At 37.3% G+C, this 16,820-nt stretch overlaps 1 protein-coding gene across 5 annotated transcripts in view; it reads right to left on the reverse strand.

Annotated features, from left to right (window-relative positions):
* Nucleotides 1-16,820, reverse strand: part of CHUK (component of inhibitor of nuclear factor kappa B kinase complex) — a 46,478-nt gene that overhangs the window by 18,445 nt on the left and 11,213 nt on the right. For all 5 annotated transcript variants that reach the window (XR_012487117.1, XM_074296300.1, XM_074296301.1 and 2 more), the window contains exons 2-11: nt 15,563-15,657; nt 14,014-14,128; nt 13,142-13,211; nt 12,408-12,496; nt 8,020-8,109; nt 7,744-7,868; nt 7,482-7,589; nt 6,985-7,120; nt 2,525-2,719; nt 1,897-1,999 (exon numbers count right to left, since the gene is read on the reverse strand). Coding sequence is in view for 4 of the 5 variants with exons in the window: in XM_074296300.1 (XP_074152401.1) it covers nt 1,897-1,999; nt 2,525-2,719; nt 6,985-7,120; nt 7,482-7,589; nt 7,744-7,868; nt 8,020-8,109; nt 12,408-12,496; nt 13,142-13,211; nt 14,014-14,128; nt 15,563-15,657 (1,126 nt within the window). In the remaining variant the exon portion in view is untranslated. The remainder of the gene's footprint in view (nt 1-1,896; nt 2,000-2,524; nt 2,720-6,984; nt 7,121-7,481; nt 7,590-7,743; nt 7,869-8,019; nt 8,110-12,407; nt 12,497-13,141; nt 13,212-14,013; nt 14,129-15,562; nt 15,658-16,820) is intronic.

Below are 16,820 nucleotides of genomic sequence, written 5' to 3' on the forward strand. Positions count from 1 at the left end.
AAAACAAGGTAATACAAATCAAATACAGTGTCCCACGGATGGGATTCTGATTGTTGTCCCCAGCCCAAACCTATTCCCTCCCCAGGTAAGATCAAATTGGAGAATAATGGTCTTAAAGCCTTCAGTAAATTTGGTTGGTGCTCAAAATATCAGCCAAGTTTTTCCTTAACTTGGGAAAGGTCAGACACTGAGAAAGGGATATGAGCCCTGACTATTTCTCCTGAGAAGATAGAGGTCAGAGGGAGTAAACTGAACTGAAGCTCTGAGGAGAGAGAAAAAGGCCCCTGGTGTGGGAGGGACTGAGGAGTGGGGATCTCCAAGATCATGGTGAGAGTCCAGGGGACAAGAGAGAAGGGAATTCTGATGGATACAGGGAAGAATCCAGTAGGAGGTCATGAGCTTCCTAATTAAGATTATTCAGCTTTGGTTGGGAGGAGGGAAGAAAGAAAAAAGCAGGGACTCCGGGAAGGAGGAGGTTGTGAGGAAGAGATCATCAAGAAGATCAAACTTTTACCATCTCCTTTGTCTGAAATCTCTTTGCCTGTAGTAAATTTGGTTAGGAATATCCTGCACTATTGCTGAAGTGCTGTATCTTGAGAGAGTGCCATAAAGACCTGGACTATGAAACTTCAGTCCATTTCTCTTTGCAGCAGCAAAAAACAAGCTAGCTGAAAGATGGTGTCATAACACACTTAACACTTCCTAGCTATGTGATCCTGGGCAAGTCACTTAACCCCAGCCTCAGAAAAAAAAAAAAAAAATGGTGTCATAATTAAGGGAGCCACTATTAAGCTACCTCTCCTGGTCGTCTAGATTATATATGGGCCAGATTCTATTACATAATATACAAGGTATCTCCTTTTAAGGTCCTGAATGCTAATTTTGTAAGAGCAACTTAAAAGCTGTAAACCTAAAAAATTCTCACTTTAAGCCATTCACCTCCACACACTCTTGTATAAAGAGAGAAAATGAGCAAAGGGCTTATGCAAAATTCCTAGACAGAGCATCCTCTGTGCAAAGGGAATCTGCAGGGCACAGAGGCCCCCAAAATCCCCCAAAGTCTTCCTAGGTACTTAGAGGATACCAGCTAGAGTGAGGAAAGGGGACTTTAATTTGGGTGGGAGAGAAACTGGGCTAAGCCTTGGTCCCCAAAGCGGACACCAGAAATATTAAGGTATTAGATATCTTTGTGGTGTCACCTCAGAAAGAATTGAGGCACAGTCTCCAACTCAAGCAAAGGCATTTTAATGAGATGTAGACCAAGCTCTCTGAAGGAGTCAGCATCCTAGCAGAACAAAACAAGGATTGTTATGAACTAAATGGTGCAGATTACATCACCAGATACGTAGATTTTGAGATTATAGGAGTCCTAAAGCCTGAAACTGGGTATGTAGTTACCCAGAATGCACACAAAAAAGGGGGAGGGAAGAGAGAGGAATGATTAATGTATGGTAATGATATTATAATCAGTCTTATTATTATTATTATTATAACTCACCATCAGTTCACCCAAAAATACAGCAATGAATGAGAGTACATAGGCAATATGTCAGAAAAAATATGAATTAAAGTTTTGGTTTAATGTCCTGGTGTATATCCTGTTGATGCTACTTTCTTATTGATTGATGTCTATATTTGATGGATGATGGAATTATAGAATGTATAGACCAGTACCTGTACCTGTATGCTGGTGACTGAAGGTTTCTTTGGAGTTTGGGCTGGAGGTAACAATCAAAATTTCTTCATCATCACCTTAAAAACAGAATTCAACTCTACACACATGTCATCCCTTCCAGGTCACAAGAGATAAACCTTTCCTTTATAGTTAGGACCATTTAAAACCAAAGGACAATTCCAAACAAAACTCAAGTCAGTAACAAAAAACATATTACTTACCAATATAATTTACACATTCAGATAAACTTCTGGAAGCAAAGGGCCCCTCATAGACGATCTTGCTTTTATCAAACAAATATACCATGTAGCTATCACAGCCTCGCTGAAAGAAAAAAACAAAACAACAACAACAAAAAAAAACATGAGTGCCTATTCCAAGAGCCCTGATATCCCAGATTCTCTCTTCCCAAGTAACTTGAAGGCACTAATGTCAAGATACTTATTACTTTAATACATAAATGAGAAGTTTTAGTTTCAATTGCTCAGCAGAGTCACATCTTCCACATAAATGTGGCACATTTATATGGTACATAAATCTTAATTAAACTCAGGTTTTGCTTTCAATGTTACCTAAAGCATGGCCTTCTATGAACTCAAGTGCCTAACTACCTAATTTCATGGTATTTCAGAATAGATAAGAGAATAAAGCAGGGCTGGTGGGGTAGGAAATGTGTATCTGAATGAGGAAGGTAACTCAGACAAAATATAAAACATTCATCATTCTATGTTATCTTATTGAGGAACTCAAAGAGCCAAAAAGACAAAGCTAAGAGGAATTCGAATGAGTATGCAAACCCTAAACACAATCAGGCTCACACATTTTCTAGGGATATCAGAAGTCTCTTACTACTCCATCTAGAACACACTGAGAGGCAGGTTTCCGGGGATCCAGGGAAATGCCCATCTCTAAGAGCAGTTCTTGAGAAGCTGTACTTATTCCAGTTTCTTGCTCAATCCGAGATTGTAGTGAATGAAAACTCTCCTCAGGTAACAACAGGAAGGAAATTATCTTCGCAGAAGTCATATTTAATATATGTGCTATCTGTATAAATGAGAAGATAATGATTAATTACTGTGTGTAAGAGACTATGGAGCACACAAAGTATATGCTATAGAAAGTATTTTGTCCAATTATATGTCAATAAAACTACCAGGTTCTCTACTAATATTCTTATTTATAAGATTACATATATTCAAATTAGTAAGAGGAAGAGTCATTCTACATTGACTAAATAGTCAAAGGATGTGAACTGGAAGTTTTCAAAGGATGAATTCCAAGCTATCAAAAGCAATATGAAAAATTCACTAAAGAAAGACAAAATACAGAAACCCTGGGGCTCTACCTGATACCCATCAGATTGAAAAAGTTGGCAAAAAAAAAAAAAAAAGGAAAATGACAAATTATGGAGTTGTGGAAAACAGGTACTAATATTAACTGGATCTTGGTGGAATTATGAGCTAGTCTAACTGTATTAGAAAGCAATATGGAAGAACTATGCTCCCAAAGTTACCAAACTGTGAACAATCTCTGAACATACCACCACTTAGGTTTATATGTCATAGAAATCAAATAAAGAGGAAAAAGGCCCGTACAAAAATATTTGTAGTAGGGTTTTTTTGTTTTGTTTTGTGGTAGCAAAGTATCAGAAACTAAAGTGTCAATCAATTGGGGAATGGCTGAACAAATTATGGTATAAGAACGTGATGGAAGACTTTTCTGTTATAGGAAATCAGTTAGTGAAAAGTGAGGTGAGCAGATAAGGAGAACAGTTTTTAAATTACAAAAAAAAAGGTTTTAATCTGATTTTAGTTCATTCAGAATCAAACAGTTACAATATAAATAACACCCATACAATCTTTAAAAAAAACAAACCACAGAATCCTAGGATTGGAAAGGTTTTTCAAAGGCCATCTCATCCATCCTCCTGCTTCCAAGATTATATCTAAATTAATCTTGCCAGCAGGAAAAAGCCACTGGCCCCAAAGAAAAAGGGCCATAAAGATCAAGGTTGCTGTGTGACAAGCTACAATGTCCAGCAAATGATAGAATGGAACCACAAGTTCTCAGAGTCCAATCAACCACCACAATTTGCCAGCCACAAAAACAACAAAGGTGTCCACAAGTCAGATAATCTGGCCAACATAAAGGGATTCGTGGGTTTTCAACAACCCAGTAAATCTCTATCAAACCAAGGCACCAAACTATCTCGGTTTTACCCTAAGGTAACATGTTCTATGCACACAGCTAAACTCTGAACAGAAGAAAAATATGGAATGCATTGCTTCTGTTACCAGGGAATAGGAAAGACTTGAAGTTGCACTATTAAAACAATTCAAGACTAAAAGTACAAACTAGACGTAGTGGGGAGCTAATATACTTTCGATGCAAATGGAAGCTTTGGGTGTGGGTTCTTGCTCAGCTCATCTGTTCAACTTCCACTTCACCACTACTGGTGTGTGAGATCACAGAACCTATGGGCTAGAAAAGTGGTCACTGATTCCAACCTCTCCTCCTTCACCCCCACTCCCAAAAAGGAGCCATTTAGTCTCTGCTTAAAGACTTCCATAGATGATTTATTCTAGACATCTTAATCAGGTAGTCTTCCCTTCAATCTGTCAAAATCTAGCTCCTTGAAACTACTAGCCACTACTTGTAACACAGATCTCTAGGGCCAAGCCAAACGGGTTTATTTTAATCCTTTTCCTATAAAATAGCTTTCCAAATAGTTGAAAACAGCTTCCCACCCCTCCAATCCCCATCTTTCCTTCCAGCTACAACTACAGCTTCAACCAGTCTTCATTACAGAACAGTTTCTATTCTCTTCACTTTCTCAGTCCCTCTTCTGAGTAAGTCACAGCATGACTATGTTCTGCTTAAAAAGTCATCCTCAGAAACATAGATACCTTATTCCTGAGGTGACCTCACTATGGAGGAGGGTCCAGGGATTATCACAGCCCCTTGTTCTAGACTCTCCCCTTTCCTTACTGCAGTCCCCTATTTTACTGGCTCTTGATCAGCCTCCTCATACTACTGGCCCATTATGAATAGGGAAATGGGCCTCATTCTCCTGAATCATGCTGAACTAACTGTGTTTGCCCTTGGCTACATGACAGTGGTACATGGATGGAGTGCCAAGCACCTGGGCTCAAATCCTGGCTCTGCTACTTCTATCTGTGTGACCTTGGACAAATCATCTCTCCTGGTCCTTGTTTCCTCATCCTCATATAAATAAAAATGTTTTTTTAAGTTTTCAAATCATATTTCACAAACTTAATCATTTCAGCAGTACTAAAAAACTAATAGCCTTAAAAGGAGTCCTTAAGTGAATTTCTTTTCAAGATGAAGAATTTCACTAAAAGCAAATAATAATATCCCATATATGTTCTGTAAATTAAGATTTCTGAATGTAAGCATTCTTAAAACACCCACATCTGGGTGCAGTCATGCTTGAGAATGTGCCATGTAGGGAGTATGGATCAGACTAATGTAGTTTGTGGCCACAAGCAGTGCTGGGAAGCTGCAGACAAACAGGGCCCAAAGCTACCAGAACCATCCCTTCACTAAGGGTCGGCCCGCTTTGCCAGCATACCTTTCAGTCACCTGCTAACTCATAAAACCAAACAAAGTAGAAGAAATTCAAAGCCCTTCTGGGAAGGGAATGACTCTGTCTACCAATCTTCTATATCATTTAACTGACAGTAAACATTTGCTAAGTGCTGAAAATATAACTGCCCTTGTGTTGGACACTGTGGAGCATACAATAAGACCAGAAAATACTACCTTGAATCCAACCAATCAAGAAACAACAGTAATTTTGCAATAATTAACTGCTAAATTATGTGACACACTGACAACAGGGACCTAAGTGGCTAGGTCAGAGATGAGCACGTGCTCATTATATACTTTCTTTTTAGACCAACAAATTATAATAGGGCTAAAAAAAATTCATAGAAAGGATATTTCCACATGCACTGGAGAAGGGGGAAGGAGGAACTGAGACCTGAAGAAGGGGTTGGATTTGGAGAGGCAAAAAAAGGAGGTTATTGGAGGAAGATGGGGTAAGGAGCAAAGAAAGATACAGAGCAGAAACAAACACCATATGTTGAAAGAACAATGACCAAAAAAAAAAAAAAAAAACAGTCCATCCTGGGAATGGAGGCCATGTCCATGTCAGTAGTAGGAAACAGCTTGTGGTAGAGTAAGGATGGGCAATGGATGGCCTTGGATGGCCTTCACTTGGTTAATAACAAGAAGTCTCAAAAACTTCCTGAAGAACTAAGGAAAAGGGGCTGAGCTGGAGCAAAGACAGACTGAAGCAAGGGAGACCACTGAGGAGAAGACTGTGGGAAACCAGGTGTGATGTGAAAACCCCCCTGGTCTGGGTGAATGGCCTCCAGAATGGAAAAGAAGCCACAATGTGATGAAGACATTTTGAAGGTCGAATCAAGAGTGATCTCTATAGGGACAGCTAGATGGCACAGTGGATAGAGCACCAGCCCTGAAGTCAGGAGGACCTGAGTTTAGATCTGTTCTCAGACACTTAACACTTCCTAGCTGTGTGATACTGGGAAAGTCACTTGACCTCAATTGCCTCAGCCAATTAAAAAAAAAAAAAAAAAAAAAAAAAGTGACTTCTATTATTTCCACAAAATCTAAGTACTCAAAATCTGTTGTTTTTCAATTATATCTGACTCTTTATGATCCCATTTGGGATTTTCATGGCAAAGACATTAGTTTGTCATTTTCTTTTCCAACTCATTTTGCAGAGGAAGAAACTGAGGCAAATAGAGTTAAGTGGCGTACCCAAGGTCACATAGCATCTGAGGTCAGATATGAACTCAGGTCTTCCTAATTCCAGGCCCAGCACTCTACCCACTGTATCACCTACCTGCCTAGGTACTGAAAATAGTCATTAAATGATTGCATATACATGTGGCACTTAAAATGTTAACTCAATTGATCCTCACAACCCTACAAGGCATAGACCATTGTTCTCTCCATTTTATAGATGGAGAAACTAAAGCTGAGAGAAATCAAATGCTAAGTCGTGGGCCACAAAGCTATTAGTGTCTGAGGCAGGACTTGAATTCAGGGCCTTCTGACTCCAATTCCAGCACTACAGTTGTTGTGCCACTAAGCCACCACGAGAAGAAAGAACAAAAACACTAGTAGGCAAACAGGGGGGTGGAATTAGTCTTGGTGCTATCATTTCCATTAAAAATAAAAAGATAATTTCTTATGGTCATGCCCTAAAGAAGCTTTACCTGGACCTCAATGAGTTCCAAGGAGAATATAACAAAACTCACCTTCAAGTTCAGGATCTGGTCCATCAGCACAAAGCATCCCGGCTGCTTCAGCGTGAGATCCAGACTTCCCCCTCTCTGCTGAGGATCCCAAGTCAGCATCAACTGTAACCACTGCTCCATAGGCTCCACTATGAAGCTAAAACACAAGCACCAAGGGAGCTCTGTGACCAAGGGAGGCTTCCTGCGACTATGCACTTCCTATCTCATTGCTTGGCTCTGCCACCACATACGGTAACTTCTGAATAACACTGAGGCAGAAAGGGGCTCAACTACAATTAAGTTGGAGAAGCAAGAGACTCCTGAGCCCTGTGCCAAGTGTTGTCTGCTAGCAACCCCCGTGGGAGATTCTGGCTCTTTTCTGAAGCAAAACCATTTAACTTATCCTTCAGATGATTCTCAGAGAGCAGGCAGGGAGGATCAATGTGGGGAAGTGACTATTATGAATAATCAACCCTGGTAAAAACTGAGGCAAAGTATCTCAGTTACAATGCACTTACCTAGAAAGGCTGTTCGGTTGAGGTAAGTGGCTACTAAATCTAACCTCTCCAGTCATCTCTTCAAATGCAAATATGTGCTTAGGATCTTTCTTCTTAATCTTTTCATGCCTAGAAAATAAAAATTAACATTATGTACACTATATACAAACACTTTAAGGTATAACTGATAGCTTACATTTCAATTTAATTCTATTTATAAAAGACAGAATTATTAATTCCCACTCTCAGGAAATAGAACAAAAATTCTGTCTTCATTTCTTACCAAGTAAATGGCTGTAGATGATGTAGAAAAGGTCTATATCCCACAATACATTCAAACACCATTGTCCCAAAGCTCCAATAATCAACAGTAGCAGTATAAGGCTTGTTCTCAAAGAGTTCAGGGGCCTTAGAAAGACACAACATTTTAATTGTCAAAAAACTGAAGAAAGAAAGAGCGTTTTGCATTATTTGTGTTGTTCTTGGCCTTCAGGAATATATAAAAAAGAGGAATGAAAGTCCCTTATTCTCTAAGTGAAAGAAAATGAACAGTCCTTACCAGATATTGCAGAGTTCCCACAAAAGATGTGCACAAACTTCCCTGATCAAGGTCTTTAGCATATCCCAAATCAATTATCTTATGAATTATCTGTAAATTAATCAGATATATTATATTTAGTAGTTGAAAATGGTTTCAAAATTGCACTAATATTAGAAAACAAGGGCAAGCATAAATTTTAAACTTTAAAAAAACCTACCACCTAAAAACATAACTCTATAAATGACCTAAATGAATGACTGAGTGACCGGCAAACAGGAAAAGGGAAGAACAACCAAAGACTTAAACACTCCAAACTTTTTTCCTTAGTACTGATTCAGTACTGAATCTAACCTAAAGTTCAAAATTACATTCTAAAGGCTTAAATTATATTGGGTTCTGAATTCCAGAAATGTCAATCTTTTTTAACCTCCCAGCAAGTATCTGTTTGATTAGTTTTTGCTGCTTTGTCTTTCACCAATTTACCAACACTGCTTGAATCAAAACCACTGTTTTTTCTGATCTATAAACTATGGAGTTATCTTGTAATCCTCCTCCTTTTCTCTTATATCTAATCATCCAGTACTACTGTTATAAATTCTCTGAAAACCATGTCTTATTAAAGGAACCAAGAGCATGCAAAAACAGTATTCAGTTGCTAAGCCTAAAAATGAGGAGAATCAATAAGAGGTGAGTGACAGGCCTACCTGCTAAGAAAGTCAAACACTAGTTACCTAAAAAGAAAGCCTTCGCTTTCCAAACAAATGTCTCATTTGTTTCATTATCTAATTATCATTTTCTGCATGTGTTTATTTTCATCAAAATATTCTATTAAATCCACTCCAAGCTAGTCTACAAAGATCATATCTTATTTCTGATAAGTCACTGGACTTTTTAATTCTCTTCTGAAATGTAAGGGCCCTGAAAATGCCATCTGAGAACAAGGCAGTCCAATGTGATCCATTTAACCCAATGCGCTGCAACTGACAATGGCAGAAAGGTGCATTGTACATTGTATCTGCCCACCATTATACAATCTTCAAAAGAGAAGAGATACCCCCAAATGTTCCTCCATTTTCTTTTGAATATAACCCTTTCATGACATTCTAGATCTGTCCACTGATCCAGCTAAACCTTTCTTAAACCTGTCTCAGGCAGTATCACATGACCTCACAGGGTAATCTGCTGGTTAGAATAAAAGGAAGTACTATTTTTATTTAAGATACACAGGTGTTCATCTAGTTGTACAACCCTGCTTTGTGGACCATAAAATTAGAAAGAACCTTCAGAGACCATATCAGACTGAGAATGCCTTCCAGGAGACCCCAAAAAGTGACCACTCATGTAACCCCATCTCTAGTGAGGGAGACCCTACCATCTACTTCCCATAACGTTTATCCTGGTTTGGGCTCATTTAATTGTGAGACAGACTTTTTTATATCAAGCAGTATCCTTTCATTGCTCACTGTTCTGTGCTAGATCTAACAGGACAAGCAGAATCTCTTTGCTAGAAGTTTTCTTTCCAATGTTCTCATGTGAGGCCCTTCTCCCCTATTCTGAATGCTTGCCAGCTGATCTGTGTCTTATCTAAAAGATGACTCCCTGCTCCTTCAGGCTAAGGGTTGTTTTGCCTTCTTCTTGGCTTATCACACTATCTAACACACTGGATGCTCTCAATGAAAGGTGGGGAACATGCACAGCCAATGGATTTTGTTAAGGCAACTACAGGCAATGATGAGCTAAGTACAACCTCCCACTGCTTGAGTTCTAGAAGTTGATAATTTTGTATGACCTGTGAATGATGTTATAAATATCCAAACAGCCCTTGGCAGAAAAAAAGGTCCCCCACACCTACTCTAGATAAAAGCCTGCAGATTTCATGATGTTGCCTGGCCAAGGTAGAGGATAAGAGTCCAGCAGGACAACCTATGTTCTAAATTCCAAAGGAGCCAGGTGTTCTTTCATTTTTGCCACTAAAATCTCTAGATATTTTTTCAGGTGAACTATCTAAACAAATATCCCAGTCTTGATCTTGTGAAAAACTTTTTTTTTTTTTTTTTTTTTTTTAAATTTCAGAGTAGGACTTGATATTTAGCCCTATTACATTTCATCTTACTTATGATCCAATGAATTAGCTATTAAGATCATTTGGGCTCCAGATTATCATTCCACTATATTTCAACTCAGTTTTACATAAGTCACATTTATTAAGCACTTCCCATGGACGGTAGCATTGGGCTAGGGGTTCGGTACGAGGGAGACAAAAGACAAAAGTGAAAACCCTTGCCTTCAAGAAGCACTACTGGAGGGAATCCATGTAGACAGAAAATACAAAGTATGTTTAAGTAAAAATAAAGTAATTTCAAAAGGAAGAGACTTCTAAATAGTAGAGTTAAAAAAAAAAAAAAACAAAAAAAAAAAAAACAAAAACCACGTCAGGCAGGGAGTGGCAGCAAGCTATAATTTGGAAGAAGCTAGAGATTTTACAAAGTATAAGAGAGAATGGGGACATTCCATACAGAAGGAATCACTCATATCAAGACATAAAGGTAGAAAATAAAATATCATGTATGGGGAAGAGCTAGTAGACCAATATGACTGTAGCAAGGAGAAATACGTAAGACTTGCAAGGGAGATTGAAGCCAGATAATAAAGAGCTTTATGTGTCAAACAGAATTTTATCTTAGAGGCAATCTGAACCACTGAAAATTTCAATAGCAGATCAGATTTTTCTTTGGTATTAATTGTATCTCCTTGCTTTGATCACCTGCAAATCTATTTGACAAATTAGATATATCTCCATCCAAATCACTGATATCAAGGCTAAAGTCAAAGCCCAAGGGTATGTCAAACTGCCATCAACTTATTATAGCCTATTTTGGGGTTTTATCAATCAACCAATTTCAAAATCACCTAAATATATTCATCTAACCCAAATCTCTCGTTGTCCACAAGGGTAGCACCAAAGACTGTGTCAAATGCTTTGCTGAAATCTAGATGAATAATATCTATTGTAATCTCCTGATCTAAACCTTTCAAAAAAAAGAAAATGAGGATAGTCTGGAATAACCTGTTCTACATACACCAAATCCATATTCTTAAAAGACTTTAAGAAATCCAATAATATCCCTTCAATTGCTCAGTCTTTCCTAACTGACATAATCTTTTTAGTCTATCTCTGTATCACAGTTTCTCTTCTATCTTCCTGATTTCCTAATTCATTCTAGATGTTCTGCTTTTAGACTTTTGCCAACTCTTTTTTTTTTTTTTTTAAAGATAGGATAACCAGAATTGCAACTGGGATTCCTAGGATATATACACACTGTATGTTTAAAGAAGAAGAAATATATATTTTAAATGATGTTTCTGCCCTTCCTAACAAAGCCCATAAGAACATGCTAGGTTGATATCTTTAAGGAAGGGTTTGGAGTGACAGACAAAACAACTGAATCCAAGACAATTACAAGTCTACTACTTTACATTAGCTTTTATGCTACTCTGTACCAATTCCAAAAATTGGTTCAGATTTGAAGCATTTAAAAAAAAAAGGAAGAACAGGGGCAGCTAGGTAGGTGAATAGACACCAGCCCTGAAGTCAGGAGGACCTGAGTTCAAATCTGGCCTCAGCCACTTAATACTTCCTAGCTATGTGAGTCACTTAATCTCAATTGCCTCAGAAAAAAAAAAAAAAAAGAAAGAACATTGTCTTTCCATCTATGACACAGTCTAACTAATGCAACCTCTTTGAAGAGTACATGGGCTGGGGCAAGCAGGTGGTGCAGTGGATAGAGTCCCAGCCCTGAAGTCAGGAGGCCTGAGTTCAGATTTGGTCTCAGACACTTAACACTTCCTAGCTGTGTGACCCTTGACAAGCCACTTAATCCCAACTGCCTCATCAAAAAAAAATAAATAAAAATAAATATTTCTTACAAACAACATATTTTTTAAAAGTATATGGGCTATCATACTACACTAAAGAGTGCAATAAAAGTTTTATGCATTGAAAAAAAGAAGTTTCAAAACACAAAGATGACAACAGAGATAGCTTTCCTCAGAAAAAATATATTTTTCCTTAAAATGTATCCAGAATATGAATCAAATTAACATTACTATTCACAAAACTATGTGTATTTATTACAAATCTACACATCTTTTCAAAGTTGCTTGTTTGGTAAATATAGAATGAAAAAGCCCACATTTAACTAAGGTCTTTGGATCATATTTAGAATTCTGAGAGTATACAAACTTTTCTTAAACTAAACCTAATATGAAAATGTATTAATTATGCTTTATTTTTCCCCCAGAACAAAAATCAAATAATTTAAAATACCTTGATCCTTCCCTAAGCGCAATAAGCTAGATGTGCTACACTTAGCAGGCATGTAAAGGTCCTTCAGCATTTTACCTACCTTCCCACCAACATCCTGAAGAACTATATTTTCAGGTTTTAGATCTCTGTGAATAATTCTATTTTCATGCAAATATTGAATCCCCGACCCTAAATGAATATAAAAAATATATTTTGAGGGACTAACAACAACTGACTTTTATATAGCTAATTAAGGCTTTCCTCACAACATCCCTGTGAGGTAGGTAGTGCAATTATTATATTTTATTATTCCCATTTTATAGATGAGGAAACTGACAAAGATCAACTACTAAATGTTAGAGCAAGGACTTGAACCCAACTTCCCCTGACTTGAAATTCTTAATTACATATTCTCAGGAGCGAATTCTCCTGGTTCACACACATCCATAGTCATGGCTGCTCACTTGAGAAGCCAGACACAAAAATTCAAAATCATGTTCATCAAGTCAAATGTACAAAGCTGTCATATTAACTGGAAAAGAATTAAATTAAAATTACAAAAGACTTATTCTATGTAGTTATTAGTCAAATAAGTTAGAAAGTTTCCTCTATTAAGCTGGGTATCTTCTAGCAAGAAATCAATACTTTATCAAAAGTCCAGCATTCAATTTTGCTTTGGCAATCACAGAGATATTTGAATTCCAACTCATGGTTTTTGGAAGTAGAGTAACACATCCTCAGTGTGTATGAAGTATTAACATTGTACACAGCTCTTATCCCCTCATCAAAACCCAAAACCAATAATAAATAATGTTAATTTGATCAATTACATACCAATATCACTAAGAAGAGAAAGGACTTGACTCTCTTTAAGTCCACAGCAATTCTCTGGTTTGTTGAGTAACTAAAGGAAGAAAAACAGGAATTTAAAAATCTGTGCTCTCAAATAGATAACCATAACCATAGACATACTCACTGGTAACTTAAACCTGAAGTGATACATACTCACACGAGAAAGCAAATTATGACTAAAAAAAAAAAAAAAAAAAAAATCAGAAAAAAAAATGCCCAAAACCTATAGTGAGAGTATATAAATTCTATGAGAGTAGATAAAAAAGAAAGGGAATGGAGTATTTGTATTTCAAAGAAGTTTAAAGACCTCAAAGATACAAGTTCTACAGCAGGGGTTCTCAAACTAAGGCCCTCGGGCCAGATGCAGCCCACTGAGGACGTTTATGCGGCCCACCAGGTTATGGCAAATGGACTGAGGGGCTGAGACAGAGTGTGAGCTTTTGTTTTTACTATAGTCCGGCCCTCCAACAGTCTGAGGGACAGTGAAATGCCCCCCTATTTAAAAAGTTTGAGGACCGCTGTTCTACAGCCACATGGATATGATGTGAAATTTGAGATAAAGGAAGGAGGCAGAGTGGGAATATGTCAAAAAGAGAAAGTAGAAGTGCTACACATCAATTCCGCTATTATACAGCTAATACTTCTGACAAATTTATTCTGGGTAAGAGTCATAAATAAACCCCGAAATTCTAGTCAAAGTTTTTCACCATAAAAACACTATCACAAATCTAAAACTATCAACCCAACACTACTTGGCTATAAAGAGAATGGGATTCCCACAAACAAATCAGAATCAACTTAGCAAGTCAGTAACCAGAGTGATCCCACTCCCAATCCAAAGCAACCCCAGCTACCTTCCGAAGATCTCCCCCTGAACAGTACTCCATGGCTAGAAGGGGGACATCATTAATCAAGAAATTCATCTCCTCAGGAACATCACAGGCCTTGACAACACTGGGATGATTCAACCTAAACCGAAAAAAAAAAAAAAAAAAAAAAAAAAATTCTAGTAAAAATGTCCACCTCATTGTGTTTTAACACAGGGACCTACAAGTAAACATGCCCAGGAGGAAGGAAACAGCAGAGGGTAGCAGTGGAAAGACCGGCCTCTTGTTCTTTCTCCCACTAGTTAGGCATGTGATCTTGAGTTAGTTACTTTCCCTCAAAAAACCTCACGTTCCACAACGGGGAAGATTAGCTCAATAGTCCCTTCCAGCTCTGATAGTCTGTGAGTCTGCGCTCAAACCTGCCGCCCAAACAAGCAGGACTTTGATAGAAAATATACTTAGAACCACAGCCAATGTTACGGAATGCCAGATGCAATGACCCTTGTGACCAGCAGATGCCCTTACCAGATGGCTGGCCAAACAGTGTCCAGATTTGAAATGGAATTTTTCTCTGTTCAAAATTGCTTGGCTAGTATGGGCACTGCACCTTTAACCTTGGCCTTATCGGCACTGTGCACTCACCAGCTACTTCTTCACTCAAAGTATGCTGTCTGTTCCAATCTATAAGGGAAGGGATATTTAACTGCTATGACTTCTTCTTAAAAAGCCACAGTAAAAAGAACTAAGAGGAATCTTAAAGTTATTAAGTTCAACTCTTCTGACCAATTATAATGATGTAATAATGATAACAATAATAATAAATATAAATAATAGGGGATTAGGAGAATAGTCCTGGCTAACAATTTTCCCTTAGACAATTAATGAGAAGACTCTTCTAATGTTTTTCTAAAGTATGTTATTTTTCCGCAATTATAAGAATATAGTGAAAATAAAGGAATCGTTATGATTAAGGATACTGGAATGCCAAGCCATTATTTCTAACACCAATTAATAATATTCCCTTCAAGTGATAGGTTATATGATATTTAAAAAAAAAAACAAAACAAAAAAAAAAAAAACACTCAGTAACTAGGAATCAAAGACCTGAGTTCAAATTACCCTAGGATTTATTAATTGGAAAAAGTCACTCAGTCTCTCTAAGACTTCTTCCCATTCTGAAAACCATGAAATACTAAATGCTGATAAGACAAGCTCATATCAGGGACATTCCAAAAGAAAGCATGCATGACATGGAGGTGAATTACATAATTAGAAAATATGATTGTGCCCTCAGAGTGCAATTTACATACATAAACACATATACACTATACACACATATGTATATATACACACACGTACATATATATAGGTGACTTGTCAAGCTAAATCTCCTCAGCTACAGTTTCTATGCCTATACAGTCTATTCTCTTTTTTAATAGAAAAATATATATTTAATAATAACCTCTATCCTCCAAAAAAAGAGGCTAAGAGAGTTCTCAACCCTTCACTGACAAGCTTCACTGACCTTTGCACACACAAAGAGTAGGCAGAAATATAAGTCCCAAAATACACTTACTTCTTCATGATCTGGATTTCATGACACCACCGGTCTTTATTCTTTGCACTTAGCTCCAGGCGGCAAGATTTAATAGCTATTTTATTTCCAAGTTCCTGAAAAAAAGAAGAGAAGAGTTGAAAGGAAAAAGTGACATTCTTGCACAGGACAGTTTTAAATTACCACGCCTTTCTACTTTATCCATTTAACCCAAATCTTATGCTGTTTCTCCCTAGTTGGCTAAACATCTGTGGTACCAAATCTATCTAATCTTCAAAACTGACCTTCAAATAGGTAAAAGAATGTAAACCTATTCACTTAAATCCTTGCACTGATCCTCTACCAGCCCTAATCACAATGTTCTTTTACAAAAAATCTCAGCAAACAGATATATAACAGATATATCTTCTTTCCTCTTCAATCTTTTTCATTTATTAATACATAAGCTTCAAGACTGTCAGAGAGCCTGAGACCCTCCTACGATTGGAACAAAGGGTGCACATCAATATAACTCAAGTCTCAGCAAAAACATTCTAATCCTGCATTTCTAATGCTGGTAACTGACATGCCACACTTGTCAATGATAATTCTACAAGATCAAGTAGCAACTGTCCTCAATCATAGAAGCATCTTTCACACAAAGCAAGTAGTTGATATTTGTTGAACTGAACCGAAAGACAAAAATATCATCTGCAATGATAAGACACTGAAAACAAAACATCCAACAACTTGCTGAAAAAAATGTGGCATATGAATAGAAAGGACTACTATTTCATTACAAGTAACAATGAATATTCCAGAACAATACAAGAGTAAGAAGTGATGCAAATTGAAAAAAATGACAAAAGAACAATACGATGATTACAACAATATAAAAGATGACAATTTCAAGTCAAAAACAAGAGATAATATAAATATTAAATAAGTTAACTGCTAAGAACTGTTAAATTACAAAACAGGAAAGTGATATGTACTATCACTCATTCTCTTAGAAGGTTCTCCTTTAACTTTTCAGGGAATGAACTTAGTAGAGGATTTGAGTACTGGTGGTGGTCTTATATCAAAACAAAATGGCAACAAGAAGATTATATGTTCAATTCCGATGGACATGGCTCTCTTCAACAATGAAATGAATCAAACCAGTTCCAATTGTTCAGTGATGAAGAGAGCCATCTACCCCCAGAGAGAGGAACGTGGAAACTGAGTGTGGTTCACAACATGGCATTTTCACTCTTTTTGTTGTTTACTTGCATTTTATTGTGCTTCTCTCTTTTACTGG

Source organism: Sminthopsis crassicaudata, chromosome 2 (genome assembly GCF_048593235.1).
Source record: "Sminthopsis crassicaudata isolate SCR6 chromosome 2, ASM4859323v1, whole genome shotgun sequence".
Lineage (NCBI taxonomy): Eukaryota > Metazoa > Chordata > Mammalia > Dasyuromorphia > Dasyuridae > Sminthopsis > Sminthopsis crassicaudata.